The sequence below is a fragment of the Magnolia sinica genome, chromosome 2 (assembly GCF_029962835.1).
Source record: "Magnolia sinica isolate HGM2019 chromosome 2, MsV1, whole genome shotgun sequence".
Taxonomy (NCBI): Eukaryota; Viridiplantae; Streptophyta; class Magnoliopsida; order Magnoliales; family Magnoliaceae; genus Magnolia; species Magnolia sinica.
In genome coordinates, this window is record NC_080574.1 from 36,048,499 (window position 1) to 36,074,175 (window position 25,677).

Genomic DNA, 25,677 nt, shown 5'->3' on the forward strand with positions numbered 1-25,677 from the left:
TGAGCCCATATGTGGGCCTGTCTCACAATTGGCCATATCTGGGACTCGATCAGATAATTGGTTGCTTTGTTTGCGTACCCCATTGTTTACTTTTGAAGTAATTGAAGGAAAAATTCAAGATTTTGTGGGATGATCTAGAAATCCTTTTGATATTTGAAAAATGATCAATGGCCTTTTGTTTATGATAGAGCATATATCCTTTTTCTTTATAATGTTGAAAAATCTGTATACATTTGCCCACTATTTTACTACCAATGAAAGCATATTTATATGCCTCTTTCATTTTTGTTTTACTTTTGCCTGTGATAATTTCTTATATTTTCAATGGAAAATGCTTGTGAAAATGGGTCACGGGTGAAGTTTACCTACAGCTGGTTGTAGGTTTTCAGTACCCATTTATAAAAGTAAAATAACATAAGAGTTCCCAGTTTACTTCTGGTTAGCTTCATAACATACTGCTCGAGTTTTCTGTCGCTTGGGGCATAATTTGGCATTTTGACTGGATGAGACATTTGGAACACCTTTGTCGTCTGAAAATCGTAAAATGGGCATAATGGAATGCCATCATTGTTCTTGCTAAATTATTTTTTGGTTGGTAGTGATTTTTCCCTATGCAAACGGCTTCATTGAATCTTTCAAAAGAAAAGTAAATGTCGTTGAAGAAGGATATGCTTCCTAAGTGCAATCTTCGTCTACGCTATCCAGTGTTGATTTTATGAGTCATGTTTCACCAATCAATCCTATCTATGGTCTTATCCTGGGAAAGTGAACAAGCATATATATTCTGATCACCTTGATCCATGTCCCTTTTTGTCTCCCTCTCATCCTCTTTTCAGGACCTTCAACCCTAATCGAGTTCCCCTCCTTACTGGAGTTGTCTATTGTCTTTGCTGCTTCTTACCTAACTATCTCAATTTGCTCCCCGTCATTCTTTTATAAAGAGTACACATACCTAGGCTGCTTTGGATGAGTTGATTCTTAAGTTTTTACCTTCCTAAGCTTCCCACAGCTTCATCATTGCAACACTCAGTCTCTACTCATGTTGCTGTACAATCGTCCAACATTCTATACCCATGCAGCATATCTGGTCAATGAACTCTCTCATATTTCCCCATAATGCATTTGGGAACGTGGAAACCCTTGAAATGAAATCGATTTCTGTGGAAAACCCTCTGCCCTCCCTTTGATAGAAAAAAGTAGCCTTGGAAACTGGTTTCCATTTCCCAGCTTCTCAAATATTTTGGACATCCATTTCACCCAAAAAATGTGCCAATCAATTTCTGAGGTAGAAAAGATGCATGAGGTTAATTTATGTAGATCCTTACTCTTGCTCCGGTGGTAGACTCTCAGGAGTTTCAACACCCAGTCAAGGGTTTGAGTATCCATAGGTGGTGAAATCCCACTATGGCGTGAGTGTGTGGGGTGTGTGCATGTGTGCGGGTTACTTTTCTGCATCCATGTTTTAGCTTTCCTCCATCCAAACACCCCCCCAGTTTTCACTGGGATCCAGCCATCACTAGACACTATGGAACCACATCCCGGCTTCATCTTAAGTGCAATCTACCAAAGAAAAGAAAAGAAGTGGAATTCCAGTATGTTGCTCTTTTACCACTTGCCATTTAGTATATTTACATCAATTGAGCTTAAGATGGCTATTCTGCAGGCCTCTTGGAGATCCATCTTTCTTGTCATGGAACAGAGATCCTGCCGGACATATGAATTAGGACCGATGCTACTCACCGCTACTTCTGTTCTTCAGGCACTGGTACTTGGCATGTAGCTGTCCTTGCTTTTGCTTGGACTAAGGTTCCTTCGCACAAGACATCAAATCAACTTAATGCGTGTACCTATTTGTGGTTACCAATTTGAGTTTGAAGCTTTAAGAGTTTGTAGAAGGGTTGAAGCCATAGAATAGAGTGTTGGGGATATTTGAATTCTCTTCATCTTGTCTTCCTTTCAAGGGTGTAACGAAATGTAATGCCTCATTGCATATCTGGCAATTTTGGTTGCCAATGCTTGCTTCTGACGGTTTTACTGGGGAAATCACATATAGCACTGGTATTTGCACCCTCATTTTTGTTTGTTTGTTTTAGAGTATGCTTTTGGCACTATTTTGCAAGCTAATTATAGAAACAGGGCTGCACTATTAAGGTTCTGTACTTCATTGTCAATAGCCTGTTCTAGTGTTCATTTGTCTTCTTATAAGACTAACAACCCAATAATCAGTTCATAGAGTGTAAAGACCAAATCATAATTACCTTAGCTTTTATCTCAAGGGTTATGGTCTCGAAATTGGAATTATGTTTCAAGTTTGACTTGAAAAGAATGAACTGCAATTTGAGGCTACTTTGTTATGAACACTATGGGGAACTGAGCTTACAAAAGCTGAGCGGAGGGCTCAGGCCATAAAAAGGGGCCAAGACCCCCAGCTGTACAAGGCATTCACATTCGGGAGGCCCACCCCAAGGGGCCCTCCTATCATATAAAGGGAAAAACAGGAAAATACTATAAGAGAAACGGACCGCCCCTAATCCTGTCCTATCTAGGACCAACTCCCCTCGGGTGGTGAGAGGGAGGTCTGATGCCGATTGGAAGATCCTGGTTTGCTAGTTAGAGCTACCCCCATCAAGCTAGGCAGTCCGCAACGGAGTTAGCTTCTCTGGGGATATGCTTGATTGAAATAGACAGAGAGGCTCTAAGGGCTTGAAAATGGTTTTTCCAATAGTACGCGTTCCAAGGAGGTTCCCTGCTATGGAGAAAAGGCCAACCACGACCAGGCAGTCGCTTTCCACCTCGACGTAGGAAAGGCCCATATCCTTGCAAAAATTGAGGCTACTTTGTTATGAACACTTGAATCTGGCAATTTCCTCCCAATTGAACTAATATTATTTGGCTTCCATTTCAATTGTGGATACAAACACAGGTTAAGGGCCCGTTTGGATGCATCCTCTGAAAGGCCATTTTGATCCAAACGGCAATTGATCTTGTGCATTTGGATACACTTGTGCGTTTGGATGCACTTTGGAAATGCTTGTTTCATTTCCCTGCTTGACAAAATAGGTGATTAAATCGGTAACTTAACAATAAGCAATCTGATTGGCTTTTGCCGAGTTGACCGAGGAAACAGCCTTGTAAACTATATTTTTTCTTTTGAAAGGTAACAAGGGTATATTATAAACACATGATCTGAGGCCAATTCAAATGGGCCCTAAATGTTTGGAAGAAAACAGTAAGATTGGTTTTTAAGCATGTTCGTGATTTTTACCTATGGTTCTAAATTAATCAAATTGTACTGAATTTCCTGGAATGAAATCCAATTGCTCCAATGATCCCTAGATAGGTTTGATGTTTCCAAATGCTTGTGATGCCTCTTTTTATTATTATTATTTAATTTCCCTTTCTTCTTTCCTTTTTTCAAACCTAAGTTGCCCAAAACAAAGAATTAGGTACACTTCAGAAAAAAGAAAAAAAAAAAAGAAAAAAAGAAAAGAAAGACATCAGTCTAGCTAATGAGACGAATATGGTTTTTTGTTTTTCCCTGTCTTTCTGGTATTGATAAAATTAGTAGCCAGCTGGCATCTCAGACATGATCATTCAATGTATGTGACTCTATAAATGCTTTGATTTGAAAGGTAGAAGTCAATTGAGCAGGCATTGGAATCGAATTAGTAACCTTTTCATTGCCAAAAAAATAAAATAAAATAAAATAAAATAAAAACTATGTTCACAGCAATGAAGATTGAATATTGCTGAATAAGGTAGGGTTTGGAGCACACCCAAGTTGACATTTGATGGTTTGGTCACTTTGTTTTGAACTTGCCTGAGTGTTTGGAAGGGTAGGAAAGAACTGAATCGGGTGGGTCATCGGTTTCCACTTTTCTGACCCTATTGTTTGTTTCCAAGTGCGAATGGCTCCTTCCATTCATCAGAGGAGGTGATGGATTCATGGTCCTCTTTTTGACATCGGTGCTTCATTGATCTTGAATTTGATATTCTCCATGAATGAATGCGAATCATGCCTGCACACCCTAGTTGTTTTTATCGTAGAGTCTGAATCCAACTTACTCCCGGGCTTTTGGATCTCATCCTTCCTCTAATTTTCGCAACGTCATCCCACTTCCCTGCTTTCGCATATATGCTTGACAACTGCACATGAAGTTCAACAGAGTTTTCAAGTTCTAACTCGAGCAGCTGTTTCACAGCTATCTCTGTGGCTGTCCTGTCTCCTCGAATGCTAGCAGCACCAAGCAACGCTTCCCACACACGAGAGTCAGGTTGGATTGGCATGTCACTAATGAACTTCAGTGCTTCCATGAGGTGCCCTGCTCTTCCCAACATGTCTACAATGCAGACATGATGCTTCATGGTGGGATCAATGCTGAAATCTGTAGACATGGTTCTGAAATATCGGAGCCCATCTTGTAGGAGGCAGGCATGGCTGCAAGCTGACAGAATTGCTGTGAATGTTACATAGTTGGGGGTGACGGATGGGGTCTGTTTCATCTTTTCAAAGACAGCAATGGCTCTGGTGCCATGCCCATGCAGCCCATAGCAGTTTATGAGTGCAGTCCATGAACCCACATCCTTTTCTTGCATGTTATCAAAGACTCGCTGCGCTTTCTCCACATCTCCACATTTACCATACATGTCTATCAGCCTGTTGGTGATGAAAATTTCATGCTCCATATTAGCTCTATATACATAACCATGGATCTCTTTCCCTTGCCTCAAAGATGCCATGCATGAAGACGAGCCTAGGATTGCAACGATCGTAAATGTATCAGGTTGTATGGTGTTAGACTCCTGCATCTCCACGAAGAGTTCCAACGCTGCTTGAGCGTTCCCACTCCGGTTAAATCCTGAAATCATTGCATTCCATGAAACTAGATTTCTCTGAGTCATCTCACTGAAACAACGGCAGGCGAATTTGGTGTTCCCACATTTGGCATATGAGTCGATCAGAGCTGTCGAGATGATGACATCAGACTCAAAACCACACTTTATCATAAATCCATGGATTTGCATTGCTCCTTGGTTGCAACAGAGGCCGCCAAGAATCACGGCCATGGTAAAAGAGTTGGGTCTAACATCTGCGACCAGCATGCCATGAAACAGTTCAATTGCATAGCTGAATTGACCATTCTGGGAGTATGCAGAGATGATAGCGGTCCATGTGACAATATTCTTCTGAGGAATTTCGTCGAACAGTCGGTGCATGGTATCTAGGTGGCCGAACCGGGCGTAGAAGAGGATTAGGCTATTGCCCACAAAGAGGTTAGTATGGAAGCCAGTTTTAATGGCATGGGAATGGATGGAGAGTCCAATGGTGGGGTGTGGAAGTTTGGAAGAGGCTTTGAGAATGTAAGGGAAGGTGAAATTATCAGGCTTGTGGCCATTGTTCCAAAGGTTGGTGTAGTGTTGTAGGGCTTGGATGAAATGACCCCCTTGAACTAAGGTTTTAATTGTGGAGATGTTAGGATGAGATTTGGGTTGTTGGGTGTGGAATGAAATCAACGGCTGTCTTGGGTTTGGGTAGTACGGGCCATGTCTTTTAATGAATGGTAATAATAGTAATGTCATGGTGGCAGTTTTGTCATTGTCATTCTTCAGTTTGTATTTTCTAATGCTTCAACTACCTCTAACGGGGAAGACATAAAAGGGACATGGAGGGAATTTCCTAGCTTTCCTTGAAAATTACGAAAATAGCCTTAGATCCCTAGCCCTGCAAATTTCACTGGTCTGAGCGTACTTTGCTGAACTTGCTGCTCATTCGTGCCGTACGTAGGAAAGATCCAAGACGTTCATCAAGGTGGGCCTCACTGTTTTAATTCTGTCACCAGAGCCCATCCCGGTCATCCAATCAAGTGGGCCTTCGCGGGAACAAAAGAAGGGATGGTTTGAAAAAAGTAAGCAGCAGACCACGTTCGATGTGGTTATGTGGCACAACAGACGAGCTGAATGGCCTGAGGGAATCTGCAAGGTGGTTCTCACCAGATGAGCGTCTTGGATCTTTACACGTGTTCCAGTGTTGGCACCTGCGAGCTGCGAGTGCACCTTGAGTCTCTCTCTCCTCTTTTTATTTCTACACTCACAGCTAAATTTGAAAAGCTCACACGCCATCCTTGCATCTCCCTCAAAATCGAGGGGGAAGTTACAAAATCTTCTTTTTACTTTTTTCCAACATGTGGATAACATGATCTACGGTTACAATCAAGCCAAAAACCATGGCCCACAGACAAACGAGAATTGCAAGAACCTTACCACCCAAATCCCATTTTCATGTGTATATATCAGGAACACCATTTTTCGTTACTTAAAAAACTGAAAAATAATGCTTACTCGCTGGCTAGTTCTCGCCACCTTCCCCTTTATTGCACTCTTCCTTTTCCTCTTCCTCTTCTTCTCCTACAACATCAGTACTAAGACTACTACTCTAGCTTCCTATGGCAATGCCATGGTTGTCCCTCCAGCCCACCCGCGGCCCGCTTTCAGCCTTTTGATTGGTATCCTAACCCGGGCTGATTACCATGAGCACCGCCACTTCCTCCGTCTCCTCTATGGCATCCAATCTTCTCCCATTGCTGAATTCGACGTGAAGTTCGTCTTTTGCAATCTTACCAAGGTCGAGCAACGTATGCTCATCGCATTGGAGATTATCCGGTTCAATGACATTATCATCCTCAATTGTTCTGAGAACATGAATTCCGGGAAGACATACACCTACTTCTCTTCTCTACCCCACATTCTCTCCCGCCAATATGACTACGTCATGAAGGCTGATGATGATGTTTACCTAAGGGTAGACAAGCTGGCGGCTTCATTGAAGCCGTTGGAGAGGACGGATTTGTATTATGGCTTTGTCATCCCTTGCACTAGCCAAAATCCGTTTGTCGATTACATGTCTGGCATGGGATTCGTGTTGTCGTGGGACCTAGTTGAATGGATAGCTGAATCGGATATCCCAGCCAATGATACGGTGGGGCCTGAGGATAAGTTGGTTGGGAGATGGTTGAAGGTTGGCAACAAGGGGAAGAACAGGTTTAGCGATAAGCCAGCAATGTATGATTATCCTGGGTCAAATGGGCAGTGCTCGCACGAGCTCATACCAGAGACAGTGGCAGTACACCGGCTCAAGAGGTGGGATAGATGGTTGCATGTTCTAAGGTTCTTCAATGTGACCAAGGAGCTTAAACCCTCTAAGCTTTACCATTTTGATTGAACTTTGTGATTTCGAATTTGGGGTTGAAATTATTGGATTTTTTGAATATCTGTTTTTCTTTTTTTCATTTTTTAAGGCATGAAAAATGATTTCTTGTAATGCTAGTTTAGTTTGGTGTGCATTTACATCTCAAGCATCTGATCTTGATCAGATGATCATATAGTTTTTAGGCATGGGGACCATGTCCTACCTGATAGTGTGGTGACAGGTGATGCACCTGATTGATTGGTAATTGGTGGTCCCTTAATCTCTAGATCAAACGGTTGTGATGCTGGCTCTAGCATCAGTATTTGAGTAATCATATGATCCTCAACATGAGGTCGCAGACACTATGTGCGCATGCAATCCAGACCACTGATGTGATGTGCCCAACTGTGGATGGTTTATTCCATGATGATCAGTGGTCTGGATCACAGAATTGTAGGCCCCACCTTTATAAACTGAGGATGGAAGGATCAAGAACAAAGAATCCAAAGCATACCCACAACTTTATTAGAAATTTTGAACAAAACCATTTACCCGTGTCATTAAAACAGATCAACATTACTGCTTTGTTGGAAAGAGAAATAAGGAGAAATCATAGCTGATTATTTCAAGCATGAGAAAGCTTTGAAATTGCAAGATCTTAAGCAGAAGTAGAACTGGGCCTTCCTCTAATTTGGTGGAGGGATCTGTGCTTCTCTTTGACCTGAAAATCTTCTCTATATCTGGGTCCACATTCAAAGAAGCTTCTAGAACTTGTGGAGATTGGGCTTTCCACACTGATGTCTTCCTAGCTAAGTGACTGAAGAGAGGCCTGACAAAAGAGAGATGATTTTATGTATATAAAAAAAACATAATAATCATTTAAAATAGCACTAATAGTCCAATTAAGGAAAAACATAGCTACTAAAACCAATCAGATCAAAGGAAATATAAGAAAAGAGATGCTGCTTTTGAATCAATGACAGGTAGTTTTACTCATAGCTCAAAACCGAAACACTTGACTCGACTGGAAATCCAACCGGTTTGGGTCGACTCAAAACTCGAATGAGTCTTTACTTGATTCGAGTCGACTGATTAATAACTAAATTTCATAAAGTATCATTTAATAGAGTCAGCTTCCTGTAAGTAAGTAGTAAACAAATTGAGATTAAGTTGTAAAAATCTGGATCATGGGTTAGTTACGATCTCGACCACTATTTTTACAGACCCGAAATCATGATTTAAGTCTTATTGTTGATTAAGTAATAATATAAATCTATAATTAGATTATCTATTTTTATTTCAATTTATTTAATATCAGGCATATACAATACAATACTAAACTCTATTTAGTTGCAACTTAAAAATGAGTTTATCTTATTCCTGTTAACAGTAATTATGTATTAGAGATCGTAGTTTATATTGTTGGACCTGGGCCAATGGGGCCCACCGGTGAGCAATCACTAGTGGGTGGGTCCCATAAGTTTAGGCTTCTTATGGCCTCTTCCTTTTCTATTATATTTCAAATTCATCTTTGAATTTAATTTTAGATGGGAGATAGGGATAAGACCGGATTAGCCGGTCTCATCCAATCTCTCATTCTTTCTTATAAAAGGATGAGACTCTAAGAAATACCGAGAGTATACAAAGAGGTATAGTGTGTACAGTAATCTGTCCATTTTGGCTTATCCTCGGGACGATCTAATCCATATATCGCGATCCGGGGCCACTTATACCATAGGATCAGAGGTGTGATTAGATCCGTCTGCTCCAGTAGTAGATAGGCGGACCATTGGAGCATCAATCTTCTGCTTTGTGAGGGTTCCAAATCTCGTGTAAACCGTCAGATCTTAAGGGCTCACCTTCTGCGCTTCACTACAGTGGTATCAGAGCAAACTCAACGGCGGATCTCCAATTTATAATTTTCATCTAAAAAAAAGGTAAGTGGCCCCTTTTTTTATTATTAAAAATTATAGGATTCATGCTCCTGGCTTTTAAATGGTATCAGATCAGTGTGCACTGTGACTCTTGATGTGCACAAATGCACCAAAAAGGACTACAAGGATGCATGTGCACTTGTCGAATCTGAACTCATAGATGTGCATGATGTAGCCAGTGCACACTTTTTTGTGATATATATATATATATATATATATATATATATATATATATATATATATATATATATATAGATATAAAGGCTTTTGACGTGGACCCAATCCGCTTCCATAGATGTGGACGGTAGTCGACTTCTTTTAAGCCGTCCATTAATTTCTGCATGAAGCCCACCTCATGTGCAAACCGGTGTCATATTAGAGAAGCGGATTGGCTGATGTTCATCACACCAACTGATGTGTGTTCATATGACCCAAAACACGTCATATGTTTTATTCACGTTGAAAAGAGGATTACAACTCTCAACCACTATGTTGTAGTGACGTATACAACCAAAACACGTCATGTGTTTTATTCACCTTGAAAGATAAAAATTGTATTCACGCCAGCAACACATAGGTCTCATCACTAGATATGTGTTATCATCACTAGATATGTGTTGAATCCAAACCGTCCATCCATATGGCGAGTTTGAATTTATGCTTAAGAAGAACAATAAAACATATATAATTATAAAGTAGGCCACACACATTTGAGGTAGGCCCAAAGGAGTTTATTCAGTATGCAATACAATTTACAATGTAGCCTGTGACACTCATAATAGGGGCCCACAAGACCCACCTTACATTGGCCACAGCTTTAGAGTTACACGGATCTGGCAATCCTTGCCAATCGATGAGTGGCGTGGCCTTCGAACCAATGGTGGATAACAACCACCTGAGTGGATTTCTCATGTAACCTAGGTAAGTACGGACAAGTGAATTCCTCTTTGCAATGGATACATATATGCTTATAATATGATGGGCCCTAAGATTGGCATACTGCTCATATACATATACATATACATGTGTGTGGATGTGATCTCCTTTATATCATTCTATTCACTGTTGATCCAGATATCATTAGTGATAGAAACGATCATTTATAAGGATCAATCATCAATATTGAACATTAACGGTAATGATCGGATTCATCACTAATGGTCATGATCACAAGTGAAGATAGAACTCTCTTGATATCTTAGCACTTCATTTTTCTTTCTTTTTGATGATGTACATATGTGTGATATTATTCGGCTTGATATGTTTAGATCTAAGCCCCCTAAATTTTTCATTGGAAAATATAAAACTTAGTGCTTAGATGCTCCCTATAAATAAAGGTTGTGCATAACCTGAGTGGGAGTTTATTCTCCTCCACAAAATGATGCATGCAACCAAGTAATGAAAGGTTGCATGTTATACAATTATAATTTTATAAAAGCATCAATTTCATCATAAATAGAGAACTTGATTGTTCTACACCGCTCATTCGGATATGTGGACTTTCAGATATCGCTAAGATGTATTGACTACTTTTATACTCTGAAAATTTATATAACACGTAGAAATGTTGATGATTGGAGTTAATACCTTAGATCATAGCTAAGTAGTGATATTTATGCAATATAGAGATGGCCACCAAAGCGCTAATCGCTGAACAGCTGAAAGGACAACATTTCGACGGCAACAACTACGAAGACTGGTCCTGCGCGGTGTGATGCCTTTTGGATGAGGACGACATATCGCACACACTTGATGAAGTTCAAGAGGAACCTATATTGGCTGAAAATGAAAATTTACAAGAACATAAGGTTGTGATGATTTGCTATAATAAGCGGCGAAAACATAATAATTCAGCTCGTAATGTCCTTCTTAGCACTATGCACAAACAACTCATACCTACGTATGAAGTGCATCAAATCGCTAAGGGAATCTGGGAAGCACTGACAAATGCCTATGCGCAGAAGTCAGATGCGAGAGTTCGGGCAATGAAATTAGAATTCCAGGAGTATAGGATGTCCGTCGGCTGCCCCATCAAAGATCATATCCGTAAGACGGAGCAAAAGATAGGTGCCCTTACGAATGTTGGGTGCATATTGACTGAAAATCAAAAGATTATAGTCATGCATCGTTCCTTGCCTGAATCTTGGGACCAAATCAAAAGAATTCTGAATCATACTGATTCCATCACTACGTTTAGAGACTTTTATGGCCACTTGGTACGTGAGGTTGAAATGAATACAATTCAGCCACGTATGGCTAATGCCTTTGTAGCAGAGACCCATAAGCGAAAAGCTAACAAGAAACGGTTCAAAGGTCGTAAGAAGGCGAAAAAGAATAACCAAGAACAGAAGACCACAACACCTCCTCCAAATCTCAAGAAGGGGAATGGAAAGAAGAAGTAGAAAAAGACAAATATAGTCTGCTTTGTCTTCAGAAATTCCGACCATTATGCTCGGCAGTGTGCCCATAAAAAGACGGTAATTCCTAAGTCACTAGATACTTTGTATATAGGTGTTTGTTCTGAAATTCCTTCCGTTGATACTATATTTAATGAGTGGATTTTGGATTCAGGCGCAACAAAGCACGTGACACAGAGTCGTCAAGGACTCGAGGAATTTCGGCCTGTAGTTAATGGAAGTTACAAGCTGTACATAGGCATAACGCTGTTGAAGATGTACTAAGGATTGACGTTTTTCATCTCCATACGCGCATAGGATGAATAATAATCCTCTGTGATACTCTTTATGCACCGGGGATGCGTCAAAATTTAATTTATATTTCTAGGTTATTATTTGATGGTTTTAATATTCAATTTTTCGGAACAGGAGTTTCTTTGAGACTAAATAACTTCATTTTTGTATGGAAAAATTTAATTTCAGATTTATTTATTCTGGACGTAGATTGTGATAATGCCCCTCTTGCTTTATCTGCTATATCGAATGAAACTGTAGTATTTGAATCTCGAAAATGGCACGCGAGGTTAGGTCACATAGGAAAGGATCGTATGATAAGCTAGTACGTTCTAGTCTGTTAGACTCCTTATCTAAAGTTGATTTGCCATTTTGTGAATATTGTGTGTCCAGAAAGACTTTGAAGAAACCATTTCCCAAAGTAGCTAGGTCGAAGGGCACACTAGAGATAATCCATTCAGATATTTGTGGACCCTTTAATGTACATGCCAGAAACGGATGTCAATATTTTGTCACTTTCATTGACGATTACTCGCGCTATGGATATGTGTATCTCATCTCACATAAATCTGAGGCTTTTGATTGTTTTCTTAAATATAAAACTGAGGTAGAAAATCAGTTTGAGAAAAAGATTAAAATCCTTCGATCTAATAGAGGTGGCAAATATACATCTAAAACGTTTGAATCATATTGTGAAAATGTTGGTATTGTTTGACAGTACACAATGGCTTACATTCCACAACAAAATGGTGTTGCAGAGAGAAGGAATAGGACAATATTGGACATGGTTAGATCGATGATGGCACAAGCCAATCTCTCTACCACATTCTGGGGAGATGCACTGTTGACAGCCATCTATGTCCTTAATAGAGTCCCATCCAAATCCATTCCTAAGACCCCATATGAAATGTGGTCTGGGAGGATTCCTTCTCTAGCCAACCTACGCCCTTGGGGATCTTTGTAATATGTTTTGCTACCTAATCCGCATAGAGGTAAACTTGATAGTAAAACCATTAAATGCACACGTATTCATAAGGTACCCTATGCATTCAAAGGGATACGTTCTAGTCTATGAGGACCATGGACGATGGATTGAGATAGAATCCCGGGACGTGACCTACGTTGAAGATAGATAGCCCAGCTGAATGAAGCAAAAAGTTTCAATAGAACTCTTTGAAATACCCGATGTATCTCAAGAGAGGGAGAGTTCTGCTTCTCATGATGATGATGCTCTTATAGTTCATTAGGACAGTGGGAGGACATCTCAGCAGGCTCTTGAGTTATGTCGAAGTGAAAGAGATTGATTCCCCGAAGATACTTTGATATTGAGGGACAAACATTCTTTTGTGTTGTAATTGATGATGATGAACCTGATTCGTATCAGGATGCATTATTATCTTCTAACTCGGCTGATTAGGTGAATGCTATGGATGAATAGATCGCTTCCATGGAGAAGAATAAAGTCTGGGAACTTGTTAATCTACCTTCTAATTATAAAGCGATAGGTAATAAATGGGTACTAAAGATCAAAAGAAAGGTAGATGCTACAGTGGACAAGTATAAAACACGATTAGTTGCTAAAGATTTTACACAAAAAGAAGGCATTGATTACGAGGAGACCTTTTCACCCGTTGTAAAGTTCTCCTCAATCCGCATGATCTTGTCCATTATCGTAAGCTTAAACTTCGAGTTATATCAGATGGATGTAACGATCGCATTCTTAAATGGTGACTTGGATGAAGAGATATACATGCAACAGCCCATGGGTTATGTGGACAAAGAGCATCTAAAGAAAGTCTACAAGTTGTTGAAATCTATTTATGGGCTAAAGCAATCTTCAAGACAGTGGTACATGAGGTTTCACTTGGCCATCACCACTTTTGAATTCACGATGAGTAAAGAAGATCATTGTGTATACATGAAACGGTCTGGAAGATCTTTTCTGATACTATCTCTATATGTAGACGATATCCTATTAGCTAGTAATGACATGTAATTATTGATATTGACTAAAGATTAGCTATTCTTGAACTTTGAGATGAAAGACCTTGGAAAAGTTAACGTTATTCTTGGGGTAAAAATCATTAGGGATTGCCTTAAAAAATTTTTAGGCTTGTCTCAAGCAACCTATATACAAAAGATCTTAGAGCGGTTCAGGATGAAAAATTCAAAAGCTATTAAAAACCCTATGGATAAAGCTACAAAGCTAAACAGGAAATCGTGTCCCCATATTGAAGGCGAGAAATTGGCTATGTCCTTAGTACCTTATGCAAGCGCAGTAGGGAGCTTAAGGTATGCTATGCTTTGCACCAAACCGGATATTAGTTATGCAGTTGGCATAGTCAGCCGTTATCAGAGTAACTTGGGACAGTCTCATTGGCAAGCCGTCAAACGTATATTCCGTTATCTCAAAGGAACAAAATACCTAATCTTTTGTTATGAAAGAATAAGCCTCGAGCTCAAAGGATATTTTGATACTGCTTGGGGTAATGATGCCGACGATGGAAAGTCTACTTCAGGATAAGTATTCTTACTCGGAGGAGGAGCTATCTCATAGTCGAGTAAGAAACAGACATCCACAGCTCTTTCATCTATGGAGGCCGAGTACATTACATGTTGTGCTGCAGTTCAGGAGTGTGTATGGGTTCGCAGATTTCTATTGAGTCTGGGTGTTGTACCGAGTGTTCGTCAGCATATATCGCTGAAGATAGACAATACTTTTGCCATTGACTTGGCAAAGGACCCTAAACATCAACAGAAATCTAAGCATGTTGTGATCAAGTATCATTACATCCGTGATCAAGTGAGAGATAAGAAAGTCGTCCTCAGCTACATTCCTACTAAGGAGATGATGGCTGATCCCATGACGAAACCTACAGCTAGAGATCTATTTCAGGTTCACGTCAGGCAGATGGGATTGAAGAGAGCTTGACTGATGTACTTGTTTTGTAATACATTCGATCTTTCATTAATGAATAATATATTCCATTTATTCAGTATTGAATACTAATATAAATTAGGTAAGTTGATCATCAACATTTACCTTGAGATCATGTAGGATTTCTATTTTTATCGGCAGGTCGGTCACCCACTCGCCCGGGTTGACCAACCTTGAATGTATAAGAGAGGTACATTTGGGGTTATGTTTATACATTGAGGTATGAACTTCTCTTTATTTTAAATAATAAGGATGAGGATATGAGTGAGTCGTATCCGCGTATAATATTTTAAGATTGAAGATGAGACTGATAAAGTCGAATAACATAATCGCACCATTCCTTTTCATGTGATCAATGTTATGGCCTGAATTGAAAGCCAGGTTATGAGATTATGAGATGAGTCGTACCTCATGTAGAATGACCTGTGTATTGTAGACTCGACATTCACCTAGTATTGTCTACTTTATGACGTGGATTGTAGCCACGTGCTGGGACCTTTTACCTACAGATTGCTTTGATTCGATCTAATCATTGCAACGTGCGAGTAGCCAGTCCCGTAGGTGACTCTTTATGTCCTTAGCTACCCTCCTCTTGTGTATATGAGGATGAGATTGAATGTCACTAGTTTAGTGTACTATGACGAAAGGACCTTAATTGACTAGACTCAGTTATCCTAGAAAAGCGGTTTGATTAATTCCAAATTACACATCTGTATGGGGAAGATCCCGTGACAGTTACACCAAGTTTCTAAAACTTTAAATACGCACTTGAAGACTTATCCACCGGCAGTATCGAGTTGTTTTTAATAAACTTTTTGCATTACTTTCTATTTCTCACACACACACACACACACACACACACTATATATATATATATATATATATATATATATATATATATATATATATATATATATAAGTATTGCTTTAAATCAATTTTAGTCAAAGTTTGTGAAAAATCAAGTTTTCAGAATAACTCGATAAGTTGGATAAGTGCGTATGTTGGCTGAGTACTCCAGATCAGGACTTAACTCCATCCGGTGTGGTCATACGGACTAGGACAAACATTGCAAAGCTTGGGTTATTAAGTACTAGTTAAGTGGTCACTTAGTACTTAAGCACCTGTGAGAAGATTACGTTGATCCAGCTGGTCCCACGCCTCTGATTCTTTTGATCGCGATGTTTAGTCTTTGATTGTTATTAGACAAGTCAAATGGACAAATCTTTTGTGCCTATCCCACGATGTGATTGAGTGGGAGATGTTGGACCTAGGCCAGTGGGGCCCATCGGTGAGCAATCACTAGTGGGTGGGTCCCATAAGTTTAGGCTTCTTACAGCCTCTTCCTTTTTTGTTATATTTCAAATTCATCTTTGAATTTGATTTTAGATGGGAGATAAGGATAAGACCGGATTATCTGGTCTCATCTAATCTCTCATTCTTTCCTATAAAAGGATGAGACTCTCCCGTAAGAGATATGATAAGTAATATCGAGAGTATACGGAGAGAGATATACTGTGCACAATAGTCTGTCCATTTTAGCTTGACCTTGGGACGATCTAATCCATAGATCGCAATCCGGGGCCACTTATACCATAGGATCAGGGGTGCAAATAGATCCATCTGCTCCAGTAGTAGATAAGTGGGCCATTGGAACATCAATTTTCTGCTTTGTGAGGGTTCTAAAACTCGTGTAGACCGTCAGATCTTGAGGGCTCACCTTCCGCGCTTCCCTACATTTATAAGTTATGGGTTATATCAAGATTATTTTTAATCCTTACCGAAATCTCAAAATATATAATTACTATTAACTAAAATGAGATTAAATTATTTTTAAGCAGCAACCAAATAGGGCCTAAGCTTTGAAGATTTAGAATAATTCGTCGTTTGATTTATAAATTTCAATGTTTACTTAGTACCATCTATTAGAGCTGTAATTCGGGTAACCTTGAACTGTAATTCTAATTGTAAGACCAAATTGCATTTTCTTTTGAAAATTGAAAGAGTTCTCATATTTAATTTTACAAAATGTACATGCAGTGACTGCCTTTTGATGATCCAATTCATTTGTGTGGCCAAATATCTCCTCCATCGGATGCCGTCTCCGATAGGGTTGCCATGGAATGTGGACTGCTGGTTATAATTGGTATGACATTTACATTTGAATTATTTGTATTTGCAGTGTATGTGTGACACAAACGTGGAGTAGACGGGGGAAGAAAGGACTTACTGTGGAGCTGTGATGATCGAAAACCATTCCATCATCATCTGCAATCTTAGACACCACAAAGAACCTCGGCATGATGAACAATAAACCTGTAGACACCCTTTTCTCTAAAACACGATGACCATCTATGCCCACAATCTCAACGAGGTCGCTCCCTTTAACAATGTAAGTCACTTGAAATGCTGAATCAGATGAGTATCCAGGGGAACACATAGCATTAGGATCAAGCTTCACAAGATCGGCGCCAAACCCAATTTCACCTAACAAAGGCTAGTTTGTACTTGTTTGAATGACAACTTGCCCACCGTTCTTCACATTAACATCGAACAGTGCATTATCAAGGTTGAAAACAGTCCCATCTCCATCCACTTCGTTTGGTTCAGCCATGTTTAGCCTGTCTTTAACCTTCACAATCAAGGTGCCAGATTGGCTTTTCATGAGCTTATTTGCTTCTTCTTCATCTAAATCCCAAGCCCTTTTAATGAATTCCATTGAGAAACCTGTGAAGATCGCGTTCGTGCCCGTTAAGAAGAGGTAGGAGAAAAGACCAGGTTGGAGAGCCTTGGAAGTGTCCCCCAGGAACACAGCGACGAGTTCGGATTCTCCATCATTGAACCACCATGAGACGACTCCGAATGGTATTGCCATTGCTATGCCTTTCTTGGCTTCACCACCTTCTCTTTCGCGGCTCCCGGGAATACCAATCCCGCTCTCCCGCAACCTGTGTAAACATGATCCTCCATGTGAAAAATCACAGTTCAAAATCCATCTTGGTACACTGTTGAAACATTTCACAAGAACATTGGAATTGTGAAAGCCATATCTGGGGTCCCATTGGGTTGGGTGTGGCCCACTATGTACATTACATGGCCCTGAAATCAGGCCAGTTTTAGTCATCATGTGAAAAGAAAGGATGGTTAGGAAAATGACCAACAGATCCTTATCAAGGCCCACCCAATGAATGATTATGAGTAGCCTTAGAAGGGCTCAGTGGAACCCATAAGGGTTCAAACAGGCAATTAACAGAGCATAATCAAATGTGTGGGCCACACCACATATGAATATGGCCTTCGATTGTTCAATTCACATATAAGTAGATTTCAAGTGCTATTGGCAGTGTGCTTTGGTTCTTTAGTGTATTGTAGTTATCAGTTTACTCCTTTTGAACCTAGACAATTTATGGATTAAAGCAATGATGCAGGGAAGGATGTGTGGTCGAGCACCATCTTCCTAAAGGGATAACTGTTCCGAATCCACGGGACTTCTCTAGACTCTTCACAGAGACTTCTTGAATCCACAACGAAAAAGAATAAGAAAAATAGAAAATAAATTCTATAAAATTTGAAATTGATAGATGACTAAAATAAACGAATCTACAACCTTTTACATATGGATACTAAGCCATGGAAGCTATTTCAGAGTCAAACTACAACTAAAACTCTTAGAAATCGTGACTTACTATAAATAGTAAGCTTACTATTTGTAGACAGTCATGATGTTTACTAGTGCGCAAGGTTTTCGGCTAAAAATAGTGTCCCATTTGGCTTCACCATGCTGTTCTCCTAATTATTCTAAGCACAACTACTAAAGCCCAACGGATGAAGAGTTATAATCAAACTAAAACTTACTATTTATTTATGGTAAAAACAGAATTAAAACAGGGAAACGACTGCCGATCTGATGGTATTTCGCAAATCCGGCTTGCGCAACCCGGCGTAGCAGGTTGGGTGGCTAAAGTAGCTCGTCCTACCCCAAAATCATATATTTTACATCCGATAACTTATTCCAGTTTGTGAGATACATCTGTTTTAAGTTCTGACGGTCCGGATCATCTTTGTCTCTGATCGGGCCTTTTCTGGTCCATCTTGGCAATGAAATTATCTGCGACCCACTCTACATCAAATAATCTCCTTGAATAAACATAAACAAGCACATAAAACCCAAATGAGTAACTTTCACCTTCAAGAACATAGCCGATCTTAAATGAATCCGCATAGTGAGGAAGGGCTAGACCGCGCGGCTCTAAAGCAAGCTTTGCATCCCCTACAGTGGCCTCACCGAGCATAGGAAGTTCGGAGCTTTGCCATATATGGTAGGACCCACCATTTCCACTGTAAGCTTGCCTGGGTGATTTGGGAGAAAGGTCGACTTCCATGGCTTCTTCTATCGCTCCTCCTGTCCAACGTAAAAATTTGTTATAAACTACAAGAAAATGCGAACATGAAATGCATATGTGTCCTATTTAAATATTACATGTGAGAGTAAGTCAACTGTCCACTCAATAAGAACCTCTTCTAGTATAATAAATATGGACGAACAATTTCTGTCCATTTATTGGATGGTTCATCATATTATAGTGGTTTTTAGAGGGGCAATTAGAGGTGAAGCCCTCGTGTTGGGCAGTCAATATCAATTATTGAACATTCTACTATCATAATTGGATGCTTAGAATTATCCCATCAAAGGTGAGATGTATGACGGATGGCTTAGATCCATTATTAGAATATTTTTATATTATATTTAATTTGGATGATTTGAATTAAGGCTGAAAGTCGGGCCGGTTCAACCCGACTGACCTGTGGCCAACCCAACATTGGGTTGGGCTTGGGCAGGATGTATCGGGTTTGGTCTCAAGCTTGGGCTATATAAACACCAACCCAATAAAAGTTGGGTTGGGCTTAGGTTGAGGTCTTAGGTTGCCTGACCCAACTCGAACCTGAACCCGAACCCAAACCCGATGGATATATAAGTTATAAATTATAATTGAGTGCGCATCATCTATGTTGAAGGCATGAGAAATTCTAATGCCATTGGGTCTCATTGGTTCACACCATTTCCGATGACTCAAGCTAACAAGATACGCTAGAATCCTCTCCCAAATATATACTTTCGCTTGTTTGTTTAGAAAAAATGAAGTTCTTTAATTACGATAAATAATTACATATATATTTAATAAAATTATAGGTACGAAAAATAAGATGTGTATTAAAATATAATAGATTAATGTAATAACAAAAATATTAGCATGTATCCATCCGACCAACTCGACCAAGCCCGCTTGGGTTGGGGATGGGTTGGGTTAGAGTTGAAGTATAGGAACCTTGGGTTGGGCTAGGGTTGAGCACCAACCCGGCCCAACACAACCCAACCCAACCCAACCCAACCCACTCAACTTTGAACCCTAGTTTGAAAAGTCTAGTTGGCATCATTTATTTTTTTTAAAATAAATTTATTTAGCCTAACGGAGCAATAAATTTAGAAAATCATGAATTTGACATATAAAACTTCAAATAACAAATTAACCAATGAAAATATAAATTTAATTAGCTCAACAGAACAACAAATTTAGAAAATCATGAATAAAAAAAACTCCAAAAAAAAAAAAAAACCAATTAGAACTTACAATTTCATAATGATACCACAGCAAACTTTTAAATTCATGAATTGACTAATTTCATGCATCCAAACAGGCCTTCGCGGAACAGTGCAACAATTTAGCATGTTTGTGAGATGGGGGCCATTTATTTGATAATCTGGTCCACTCATCAGGTGGGCCATACCTGTACATTGAATATGGACTGTTGGGTATTTATTTTTGCCTACCAATTGGTCTCACACACGAATAGTGTATGTTCATGGTGCCCCCACCTGATGAACGGGAAAGATCATGCACATGTGTTCCATGTTGGCACGTGTCCCACAAAGCCCTCGTCTATCTGAGAGAGAGAGATCCACCTGTGATCTGACCCTTCAACTCGCCCGTGGCCTTGGATGCAATCGATGGGTAACAGAAAATGATACTTTTATATTTGTATGATCATTGAAGAGGGCGTGTAACATGTGTTCGTATTCAAATCCCAGTCTGCAAATTTTAAAATTTGTATTCCGCACAAGAGATCTACAAAATCCACATTTAAAATTCATGTCCGTGAGTTAGCATGAAAGCCATATTTTGATCCGGTCGTTTTCGGAATGCCCCCAATAGCCAACGGATGGCAAGTGCTTTTCCTCGTGTAGATCCCATTTCAATGGGAACTTGATGAGTTGATCCACCTACACGTTTTGCTTTTACTGCTATATGGGGACGATAGCTTACCTGACCATTCTGATTTCGCCGCTCGTGTTCTTTATATTGTGGCCCACCCTTTTTAACAGCTGGATTTTCTATTGGGACCAATTCACTTAATTAATGGACCCTATTGTGGACAATATATGGCCCAAAAATCACAGCAATCAAATAATCATAGCCATCATGTTCTTGCACTTTTCCTGATGAGTATCAACAGTTCATTGTTTTTTATTTTCCACCATTTTTTAAAAACCATCACTAAGGAAGTGTATATCTTAACGGGATCTTCGGCCAACATAAAATATATAAACCCGTTGAAGTTTGGAGATGGTATGCTGATCGCTTTCAATGCAAGAAACCGGGGGGAAAACGTGCATTGGACTGAAAATCTTTTATGGGGATATCGATTGTTTCAAGAGCCTTCAAATCAAAGGCATCTCATGGCCCCTCATGGGCACTTAAATTTTTTTCTCCTAACTTGTAGTGGTTATCTCCCTGATAATCATCTTGTTTCCCCACTCTTCATCATGTATAGGGGTGGCAATGGGTCTGGTCAAGGCCAACCGGTAGACGTGAATTGGTATAATAAGAGGTTCATGTAACCTTAAACATGGCTCAATGAAAAAGTGCCATGTGCGGTTTCAAGAGATGTGGTATATAAGAAAAAAGATAAAAATCTTATTTCACTTAGAGCCATTTGGATACTACTAAATAAGTAGCTTAAAAAAAAACTTATATAAGTTAATAAGTTATTATTATTATTTTAAAATAAGTTAGTTTAATTATTAAACTTAAATAAATAGGTTTTTATTTTTTATTTATTTAAGTAACTTTTCTTTGTAAGTTATTTTTTTAATTGCTTTTCAACTTTCAAAAATAACTTATTTCTTTTAGTTTTATTGGTGACACAACAATTTAAAAAATTATTTAAAGGAATATGTTCTCTTTGGCAATTTCATGAGAGTGCAAAATCATCCAACGAATGGGTAGATGATCTAGTGGGCCCCACATGATGATGGCCCATATTGAGGTGGTCCCACATGATGGATGATCCACATCAAAGGTCCAACCCTAATAATGAATGACCCATATCCAAGGTGAGCCTCGCATTGCTTGACTTGACCCACTTGGACCTATCCAACCTACTAAGCTTGACCAAAGGGAGACCTAGTATGATTAGACTTGGGTCTAAGAATGGATTGTGGAGTTAAATGTATGTCAGCCCTGCCCAATCATCAGCTACATATATGCATGCATCATATGTATGTGCCCACACTTACCATCTATTAATTTGTTTTGGCTTTTGGGCTGGTTGCCTGAGATCATCTAGGCCTAGCCCAGCACATTGATAAGCTACATGGGCAGATTGGATAGGGTAGATTTCAACTCAAGATCAACACATCTACTTAAATAGGCTATATTTTTGAACTTGAACCAGACTCACTATCCATTTAGCTTGGCCCAAAACTAGTCCGATAACTCGCCAATGGCCCTGGGGGTTGGTTCAGGCTTGAAATTTTTAAACAGCTGAGCTGGGTTTTTGCCTGCTTGCTCGCATAGCCCATTTCCGGTCCTATTGAAGGTGGATAAGTTGCGTTTGGTTGTCCACATATCTATTTGCCAAGTTTAAAATTTTTGTGGTGGGTTTAAAAAAAGCATGCTCTAGTGATGAGTCAAATACCACAAATATTAATGTAAGAATCGTGCACGCATGTGGATCAATCAATATGAAAAGAATAATAATAATAAAATAAATAAATCATGGTGGGAGTAGGCAGGTATCTTTGTACGGAAATCTTGCACAGCACATGTTTTACATGGACCGTACAACACCGGAGCTTCGTGGGCCAACCATGTTGTATGTCTGACATCCAGTCCATCCATCAGGTGTGTCCCTTGATGTTAGACTCTCAGGCAAAATATCAGCGCGATCCATCATTACCATGGGCATCATTTACGCTTCGGAACGCAGGTGGGGTTGGCATACAAATGCAAAAAATTGCATAGAAATTGGATACTTGCCATACGAGTAATTTAAATCAAACGGTCCGAAATATTGATCCTGGTTTTATGCATCATCTGACCATGGAACTGGTGAACATTTATTGAATGGTTAAAAATGAAAAAAATGTCTAAATGGTTCTATTTCAGCAAGCAAGAGTTCACAGATAAGCGGTTAGGATTGCTCAATCGATGTGATTTCAGAAACCATGACTTATCAACTGTGGATTCCATATGCTGTTTGTATTATTTGAATTCATGCATGCATGGCTACAATTTGTGTGCCCCATTAAGTCTACCCTACCAATTTAGCGCTATCAATAGGCTGGGATGAGCCGGGCTTTTATGTTGCCCGATTTCAGTTTAAAATCTTCTAAATGGCCGTTTGTTTCACAAATTATTATCACCTTAATATAATGGAAATATGCAATGGTTATAAAATACTCTACTTATTTCCCGAGAACATTTACATTAGACTGCCTATTCATGTCAGCAAGAAAATCATAATTATAACATTTTTTTAACATTACTTTAACATCAAGATTTAAAATTTGGACGGTAACATTACAAAAAAGTGCAGTGATTTTCTGTACTGATCTCTTTAATATATCTACATTTTACTGAAGATGATAATATTTGATTTGGTAAAATATTTATTGCAATATGTTTCTTTTATATCATTTAAGTAATTGGCAAGGTATTCTTAATGGAATAGTGTTTGTAACGGGCACTATGTTACCTTTAGATATGCGCTATAATGGTAATTAGTCTCTTTTTGTTTTTCCGTTTCTTTTTTAATTGATAAAAACTTTAAAAACTTATATAAGCCTTGTCATAGACTATTACAATTTTTATGGGAAGTATAATGAGCTATATATTATGGAATTTGTAATGGCTTTACCGATTATTTTTTCCATAACAGTTGTTATGACATTAACAACCCTATAATGTATAACAATTGCTACTGTTACTTTTAGATAACAACCATCACTACATAGCTTAGTAATTAGTGAAATAAATAAGCTTTAAGATAGCCTACGCCCTACTTATTTTTAAAAGAAAATCCAAAGTGTTGCCCATGCTCACCCCATTGATCACAAGACTGGCAGTCTTTTTTTTTTTTATATATATATTTTTATATTTTTTATTTTTAACTTCTTAAGTTAGACAGTTGTGTGGATGAATGTAACTGTGACTCTACAGCAGGTTACGTGGAGCCCTCTTTTGAGAATGGATCCCAGATCCTCTCTAGTAAAAAGGGATTCACATATGTGTGAACCTTCACATACAATGTTTTCTTTACCACTTGTAAAACCCAGACCGCACCACAAAAATCACAAGAGGATAAAATTACAGTGTGGTCCACTGATCAATGGGTTTGCCAACTTTTCAGAGCATTGTACCCTCAGCTAAGATGTTATACTAAAGTAACACATTACCCAACAATAAGTACTGAGAAAGGTTTCTCCATTTGAAGAATAAATAAATAATAATGATTTTTAAGAGTTTGAATGGGAGGAAAATACATGTATAATTATGCCTTGAAAACCACACATAAATGCCTGAAATGGCACCAGCGTCTATAAAATTTGGATCCCACCTTACTTTACATCCGATTCACCATCTCATTTTAGGTCATGAGCTAAAAAGTGAGGATTAAATTTTTCTTTGGAAAAATATTGTATTAAGTGAAACCTATATTTGATGAACCATAGAATCAATGGATTGGATTTCACAGCTGATGGCTGTCTCCCTAATGCATATGCAACTCTGATTGTTACATGTAAAGGGCAAATATGGATGAATGACATCAATAAAATGCACACATCAATGTGGGGCCCATAGATGTGGTGGATTTCAAAATCCACCAAGTCCCACCGTACCCGGATGATATGACTCTGGATGATGTAGAGTGGGGCGTAGACACTTTCACGACAAAGATGGACCAGCCCGATCGGAGGCGGAAATGATCTGGACCGTCAAAACCTTATAACAACCCTATCTCGCAAACTGGGATGGGTTTTTTAACATATCATATATGATTTTGGAGTAGGAAAAGTTACTTTAGCCAACCAACTATGCTATGCCGGGTTGCCCACACCGGATTTGAGAGATTCCATCAGATCGATGGTCAAAAGTCCCGTTTTATTTTGTTTTTACCATGAATAGTAAGTTTTAATTGGAGTATAACTTTTGATCATTTAATACCTAGAAGTCGTGCCCAATATGAAAAATGGCTTAGAAAAGTTAGTAGAATAACATGGTTGGGCCAAATTGGACACTTACTATTTTTGGCTGAAAACCATGAAGTCTAGTAGGAATGGAGATTGTCTATAAATACTAAGTTTACTATTTATAGTAAGTCATGTTTTTAGGGTATTTGAGTTGGAGTTTGAGTCCTAGGTTTGAACTCATTATTTAAAGGATTGCAAATAAATTTTTTTTTTTAAATTTTAATTTATTTTTTAATTTTTAATTTTTTAATTATATATCATCAATCAATTTATTTTGAATTTATTAGAACTTATTTCTACTTTTATCCCTCCTGGATTCGAGGAAGCTCTATAAGGAGTCCTGAAAGCTTCGTGGATTCGGAGTAGGTATCTCCTGCGAAAGATAGTGATCGACCTCATC

At 38.9% G+C, this 25,677-nt stretch overlaps 2 protein-coding genes and 1 pseudogene across 3 annotated transcripts in view; 2 read left to right on the forward strand and 1 right to left on the reverse strand.

Annotated features, from left to right (window-relative positions):
- Window positions 1-25,677, forward strand: part of LOC131236953 (ALA-interacting subunit 1-like) — a 69,127-nt gene that overhangs the window by 25,749 nt on the left and 17,701 nt on the right. The window contains exon 8 of one of the 2 annotated variants that reach the window (XM_058234521.1): window positions 1,664-2,171. The exons of the other annotated variant lie outside the window; for it this stretch is intronic. Within the exon in view, the coding sequence (XP_058090504.1) occupies window positions 1,664-1,724 (61 nt within the window). The 3' untranslated portion in view covers window positions 1,725-2,171. Of the gene's footprint in view, window positions 1-1,663; window positions 2,172-25,677 lie in introns of those variants that run through there. 2 annotated transcript variants of the gene reach the window in all.
- LOC131230776 (uncharacterized) lies at window positions 5,975-7,219 on the forward strand. Its single transcript, XM_058226747.1, has one exon. It carries the CDS (start codon window positions 6,332-6,334, stop codon window positions 7,217-7,219), a length of 888 nt encoding a protein of 295 aa, XP_058082730.1. The 5' UTR covers window positions 5,975-6,331.
- Window positions 7,873-19,134, reverse strand: LOC131236954 (glutelin type-A 2-like; annotated as a pseudogene).

Coding starts and splice junctions, on each gene's coding strand:
- LOC131230776 (XM_058226747.1), top strand. CDS start 6,332: ATGCTTACTCGCTGGCTAGTTCTCGCCACCTTCCCCTTTATTGCACTC.